Here is a 7,105-nt window from a genome sequence, read left to right as displayed (position 1 = left end):
TGGCTGGGACCCCTCAGGACACACTCCTTTCAGGACCATTTGTTAATCTGCACCCCCACTCCCTCCCCCCATCACCACCACTACCACACCATGTACCTCCATCACAGGGCTGCCAACTCTGATTGGATATATTCCTGGAGGCTTCATCACATGACCTCCCACCTCCAACCTCCCAGGCCAGTCAAACATCTCTTTATAACCACCTCCAGCAGTTTTATAACCAGTAAATGAAAACACTAAAATAAAATTGGAGGAGAAAATAAACACACAATTTATTTTTTCAATGATTTTGAATTCTTTAATTCCCAGAGACTCCGGGCCAAGACGGTCAACGCCAATCTTCTGATTTGAATAATTAAAACAGAACAATGGGGGTTCTTCCAAAGTCACTGTTTACACACACACAAAAAGGAAGGTAGTGATTGGATTCATCATTTTGGTGAAGCAAGAACTCCCGTCCTTCAAGTTTAGCATTTCCTGCCGTATTTGGGCCTACGTTTGGTATTCTTGTAGATCCACTCCACGTACTCGGTGACCCTTGTGTACACTCCCGGCTTGTTAACCTTAGCGCAGCCGTCTCCCCAGCTGATAATACCATACAGGTACGCAGTGTCATCCTTGTAGCACACCAGCGGACCTCCAGAGTCCCCCTGCATAGATCAGCCCAAGAGACAAAGGGTTAAAAGACATCTGTGAATACTAAGAACATATAAACATAGTGGCTGGTCTCTCCTAGTGCAGCCAATGGGACGTTCAAGGAAAAGAAAGATACGCATTTATGTAGCGCCTTTCACAACTTCAGGATGTTCCAAAGTTCCTCACAGCCAATGAAGTATTTTTTGAAATGTAGTCACTGTCACAGACACAGCCAACTTGTGCACTGGAAGGTCCCACAAAGAGCAGTGTAATTTATTGGCTGATCAATGGGGTCAATATTGGCCAGGACACCAGGGGGATCTGCCTTACACTTCTTTGAAATAATAGCCTTGGGATCTTTCGCACTATGTGAACGATAGGTCTCTGGCAATGCAGCACTCCCTAAGTACTGCACTGAACTCAGACTCTACACACAGTCTCCGCAGTGAGGCATGAACTCACAGACTTTTGACTCAGAGATGAGCGTATTAGCCACTGATCCAAGGCTGATGTCCTGCTCATCAAGGGACTGGATGCATAACCCATGATGCATTACCTTAATGAAAAGTGTGAGCCTGTGTGACCTGGCGTGACCTGGTGTGACCTGGTATAATCTCATGTGACAGCCCATCATGATCTCAGGATTGTGTGTCAAAGTGTACCACAGTCAATTCACTTTACTTTTGAAATCGAAATGATTTAAACTTGGCAGTTTTTTTTTGTGCTTAGCAAGATGCCTCAGGTAGAAGGCATATCGAGTACCTGGCAGGCATCAACACCCTTTATGAGATCTCCAGCACAGACCATATTTGGCGTCACTTCACTACCGTAGAGAAAATTGCTGCTGCACAACGCCTGGGATACAATGGGGATGGAGGCTTCCTGCAAAGTGTTCGAATGTTCAGTCACATCTGGAAAAGAAATAAAGCAAGAGAGAAAGTAGAATCATAGTAAAATAGAAACTTACAGCGCATAAGGAGGCCCCTCGGCCCGTTGTGCAAGTGCTGGCTCTTTGAATTGCAGTTGCACAGAGTCCCAACACCTCCCACCTTTTGTCTGTAACTCAGACAGCTGTCCAACTCCCTTTTAATATTATTTATGGAATCAGCTCCCACCCACCTCTCAGGTCAGGTGTTCCAGATCCCAACAACTCAGTGAATGAGAAATCTTTTCTCATCTCCTCTGAGATCATTTGCCAATGTTACTAAATCTATGACCCCCTAGTTAGCGACACGCTCACCAGGGGGAATCGTTTTTTTGTTCCCTATCTCCGCTATCAAAACCTCTCACCATCTTGAAAAATCTCCATTCTGTTCTCTCCTCATAACTCATCCCTGAAAACATTCTGTCAAACTTCAGTAATTTTTATAAAATTAAGCATGAAAAATAGTCCAGCATGGTATCCAAATTGTTGGGTTCCTACCACATGAAAAGAAATCCAACACTGTATGTTCAAAACTTTATGCTTATTGCTATCTTATTTTATGGATTTTTTGCTGAACCAAAAGATGGCTGCTACAAGTCACATGACTACAGGGTTGGCCCTTTGTTCTGGGAGCTACCACCGGGAGTTACAAGGACAAAAGAATTCTTCACTCAGCCTGTGGAATCTCACACCTCATGGGTGCTCTTGTTGATTACAAGCCCCTTGTAATCAATTGGAGCAGAGGAGGTGCAGACAAATTGGCTCCCCAACCTGAACTATCACAAAGAGAGACATCAAAACTCATTAAACTGGAAGAGATGTTAATAACCACTTTGTATCTCTCTCCTAAGGAGGAACAATGGAATTCTGGCCAGAAACACAGAAATTGATTGTTAAGCTGCAATTAGCCATTAATGCAACATGTCACATGACCCAAGTCTCTGGCCTTTTTGTATGCATTACATCCTTAACCTCTGCCGTTTAACATCCAACTGGTGAACCACCAAGAAGCAGAATGACAGCCTGCTCCTCAAAGCCTGTTTCTGTTGGAAGATTTCCTACCATCACCTGCAGAACCGACCCAGTCACTGTACACCGACTTCATCTTGTGGTATCAGCACCAACTGTGAAGCGAATTCTACAACTCCAGTCTTCAGCCAGCTGAACGTGAACTCCTATGTGAAAGAATCCCACATTGGACTCTGTCTCTGGAAATCAGGTGAACTAATATTCATTTCTGTGTTGTACTGTTACCATCCATAATTATAAAACTCCTTTTCTATCCTCCCCTTTACTGTGTGAGTTTACATGCATGTGCATGCATGTGTGTGCACATGCGAGCAGTGGAGTGAGACATTACAAACACTTCTCCCCCTCACCCGCAACCACCACCCCCCCACCCCCCACTCTCCCATCCAGGATTGAATGGGAAATAAACTAACCTTCTGAATTAATCCTAAAGTGAGTTTGCTGCGGGTTATTAGTAAATTGGATCACACAAACTGAGGGTTTAGGAAAACACGACTCTGCCAACTTTAAAAATAATTCAAAACACCTTCTGCTTACGGACAGGTGGTGAGAGGAAATAAATACCATTTGCCTGCCTCTCTCCTGTCTGTAACAGAATCAACAACAATGTGTATTTACACATTCCCCTTTGTAGTTGAGGGAGGGTTCACTAGGCTGATTCATGGGATGAAGGGGTTTGTCTGGGGAAAGGTTGAACAGGTTGGGCCTGTATTCATTGGGGTTTAAAAGAATGAGAGGTGATCTCATTGAAACACATAGGCCAAAGACTGACTAACGTCAGGAGGGCTGGGCGGGATCCCTCATTTAAGATGGAGATGGAGAGGAATTTCTTCTCTCAATGTTTGGAATTCTCTTCCCTGGCATGCAATGGAGGCTGGGTCATTGTTTGTATTCAAGGCTGAGTTAGACAGATTTTTGATTGACAAGGAAGTCAAGGCTTATGGAGGGGGCAGGCAGGAAAGTGAAGTTAAGGCCACAATCAGATCAGCCACGATCTTATTGAATGGAGGAGGAGGCTCAAGGGGCCTGTCATGATGCAGGTCTTGCCATGATGTACAATGTTGTGACAGAAAAATCTGTCTTGCTCTGTTTCCCAGAGTAAAACAAAGGCCTGTATTTATCTCCGAAGGCCTGACCCCGTTTCTTTTGTTCGTATTAAAATGTCACAAGGCGCTTCACAGGAGCAGCCAAAGATTGACGCTGAGCCACATCGGGAAAGGTGGATCAAAGCGGTAGGTTTTAAGGAGCATGTTAAAGGGGGGAGGGAGAGGTAGGGAAGCTGAGAGATTTACAGAGGGAATTCCAGAGTCTAGGGCCCAGGCAGCTGAAGGAAAACTCACTAGTGGTGAGGCAAAGGAAATCAGATATGCACAAGAGGGCAGAATTGGAAAATCACAGGGATCACTAGGGGTTGTAGGGCTAGAGGAAAGGGGGTGTGTTACAGGGGAGGGGTGGGGGTGGGGGGGGCGACAAGCTGACTTGTAAACAGGGGTGGACATTTTCAATCAGTAAAAATCTGCCTTTTAGATGATGTCTGTCTGATCATTCATGGCGCTCTTACACAATTCTTGGGCAGGTCTTGCCATGATGTACATTGTTGTGACAGAAAAATCTGTCTTACTCTGTTTCCCAGAGTAAAACAAAGGCTTGTATTTGTCTCCAAAGGCTTTCTGAACAATAACATTTTAGTTGGCAAGTCCCACAATCTATTTTGCCAGCAGCAGGACCCCATCAATATCTATGACCATTTCACTGTCAACCATAGCTCAGTGTGCAGCACTCTCACCAAGACTCAGCAAGTTGTAGGCTAAAGTCCCACTCCCACAGCTTGAACGCAAAAATATAGGCCAGCACTCCTGGTCCAGTACAGGTGGAGTGCTGCACTGTCAGAGGTGGCATTTTCGAATGAGACATTAATCCCTCCCATGGGCGTAATAGATCCATATCACTTTTTTGAAGATGAGCAGGGGAGTTATCTCCAACGTCCTGGCCAACATTTAGCCCTCAACCAAAATCAATTAAGATTGGTTATCTTATTAGCATCATATTACTGTCTGTGGGACTTTGCCTTATGCAAGGAACCAGAACAGGCAGACCTCAGTGAAAGGGCAGTATCTCTAAAAGTGCAGCATTCTAACAGTGTAGCACTGGCAAGACCACCCAGAGCTACGAGCTCAAATCTCTAGGGTGGGATATCGACTCATTGCCCACTGAGCCATGGATGGCTCCCCTGTGCATGTTTCAATGAGGGGCTCCATCCACAATGTTAATCTATGTCGCTTTTAATAGTTGTTATAGGACTTCCCCAAGGAAGGTGCATTCGTAACACGGTCAAACAGGTCGAGTGCCAATCCGCAAATCCTTCCAGCGTGCGCCAATGGCAGGCAGCGAGAGTGGGAACGTGCGATGGAAAAAATGTTGGAGCCTCCACCATCACCGTCCATAGCTCCAGGCCACAACATGCATGTACAAACTGAATGTTGCCGCAGCAATTCGGGCTCCCTGAGTGAACTGTAGCACACCACCACCACCATCACCACCACCACCACCACCATCACCACCATCACCACCACCACCACCACCACCATCACCACCACCACCACCATCACCACCACCACCACCACCACCACCACCACCATCACCACCACCACCACCACCACCACCATCACCACCATCACCACCACCACCACCACCACCACCACCATCACTACCACCACCACCACCACCACCACCATCACCACCACCACCATCACCACCACCACCACCACCACCACCATCACCACCACCAACACCACCACCATCACCACCACCACCACCACCACCACCACCACCATCACCACCACCACCACCACCATCACCACCATCACCACCACCACCACCATCACCACCACCACCACCACCACCACCACCACCACCACCACCACCACCGCCACCACCATCACCACCACCACCATCACCACCACCACCATCACCACCACCACCATCACCACCACCACCATCATCACTACCACCACCACCACCACCACCACCACCGCCACCGTACTACTTCCCACACTTTCCTGTTTGAGAAGGAGCATGGGACTGAGAACTCTAATGATTCTTACTTTCGTGGGTGTGTCCCCATCCCGAGATTTGGCACTCGGTGTCAGCCGGGAAGAAATCGCTTGCGGCCGGTAAACAGAGTGGTCGAACAAATCGAGTCTTGATTGCACAGTGTTTCATTTTCTTCTTCAACTTTAGAAGGACTAGGGGATAGAAAGAGATTCAGCTTGTGGTACGTAAAAAAGGCATACGCGCCCGGTGATTCAAACGAAACTTCACCGTTGCACAGAGATAGGAGGAATATTTGCAGCTTTACCTATGTCATGCCTGGTTTCGTCAAATATAGTGTACTTGTTGTGTACAATGTATTTCTCGATTTCAAACTCCTGAGTATGCTTACTCGTTTTATTAAAATAATGCTGGCCGAACACAACTCTGATGGATGACCTCAGTGGACTTAAAGGAAAAAGAGAATACCGGTCAGATTTCACCGTGGCAACGCGGTGATGAGAAACAAAATAATTCTTTAACAAATCTACAAAACTTCCTGGTAGAAGTCATCCAGGAAAGGGCAATTGGAAAGAAACACACCTGCCCTCCAAAAAAAGCTGTGTTTGCGTATCATACCTGGAAATGCCAAGAACACCCCTTAAGTGCTTCATACGAGATGAAGGGGTAGTTAGCCTTCAGAGGGTGGTATGAATGTGGAACATGCTACCATCGATTCATTTAGGGAGAAACCAAGTCCCGAATGAATATGGAGCACAATGAGGCGGGAACCTCACGTTGCAACAAAATCCTCCTGGAATCCCCACATGTCCACGCAATTGAGAGAATCAAGTTGGGGGTGGGGGGGTGGGGGGCGGGGAGGCGGTGTGCCATTTCTTTGGCTTTCCAGAGATCCAGGAAATTGGGAGTTGGCAGAAACCCATATTCCCTTACCAACTGGAGCTTCCCACTGGAGCAAGGACACTCCCAGTTTGACGGGGGAGCTACTGGAGGATCTAGGAACAGGAGTTGGCCACTCAGCCTCTTCTGCCACTTGGTTGGCTGGACACTGACACCCCCCACCAACACCACCGCCCCCCCCCCACCCCCCCCCACCCCCAACCCCACCACCCGCCCCCTGCCACCCCATGATAACCTGACCCAACATAAATCTGTCAACTCAGTTAATAGATTCATAACTTGCCTTAACAACTCCAGGAATTGGTTGCTCAGTTTGTTTTTTTAATTCTTTCATGGGATGTGGGCGTCTTTGGCAAGGCCATCATTTGTTGCCCACCCCTAATTGCCCTTGAATCAAGTGGCATTTCAGCGGACAGTTAAGAGTCAACCACACTGCTTTGGGTCTGGAGTCACACATAGGCCAGAGCAGGTAAGGACGGCAGATTTCCTTCCCTAAAGGGCATTGGTGAACCAGATGGGTTTGTTAATTGAATCTAAATTCCCCCATGTGGGATTTGAACCCCC

The 7,105-nt window shown here is 47.1% G+C and overlaps 1 protein-coding gene across 3 annotated transcripts in view; it reads right to left on the bottom strand.

The window, feature by feature from the left end:
• Window positions 1-253: 253 nt before the first annotated feature.
• Window positions 254-7,105, bottom strand: part of hgfac (HGF activator) — a 91,815-nt gene continuing 84,963 nt past the window's right edge. For 2 of the 3 annotated variants that reach the window (XM_078561206.1, XM_078561215.1), the window contains 4 exons: window positions 5,949-6,088; window positions 5,695-5,835; window positions 1,399-1,547; window positions 254-650 (listed from right to left, as the gene is read on the bottom strand). In XM_078561206.1, coding sequence (XP_078417332.1) covers window positions 468-650; window positions 1,399-1,547; window positions 5,695-5,835; window positions 5,949-6,088 — 613 coding nt within the window. In that variant the 3' untranslated portion in view covers window positions 254-467. The remainder of the gene's footprint in view (window positions 651-1,398; window positions 1,548-5,694; window positions 5,836-5,948; window positions 6,089-7,105) is intronic. The other variant, XM_078561224.1, reaches the window with a different exon arrangement.

This window comes from Cetorhinus maximus, chromosome 2, assembly GCF_964194155.1.
Source record: "Cetorhinus maximus chromosome 2, sCetMax3.hap1.1, whole genome shotgun sequence".
NCBI lineage: Eukaryota > Metazoa > Chordata > Chondrichthyes > Lamniformes > Cetorhinidae > Cetorhinus > Cetorhinus maximus.
Note: the sequence above shows the minus strand (reverse complement) of the source record. Positions and strands in the feature narration are given on the sequence as shown.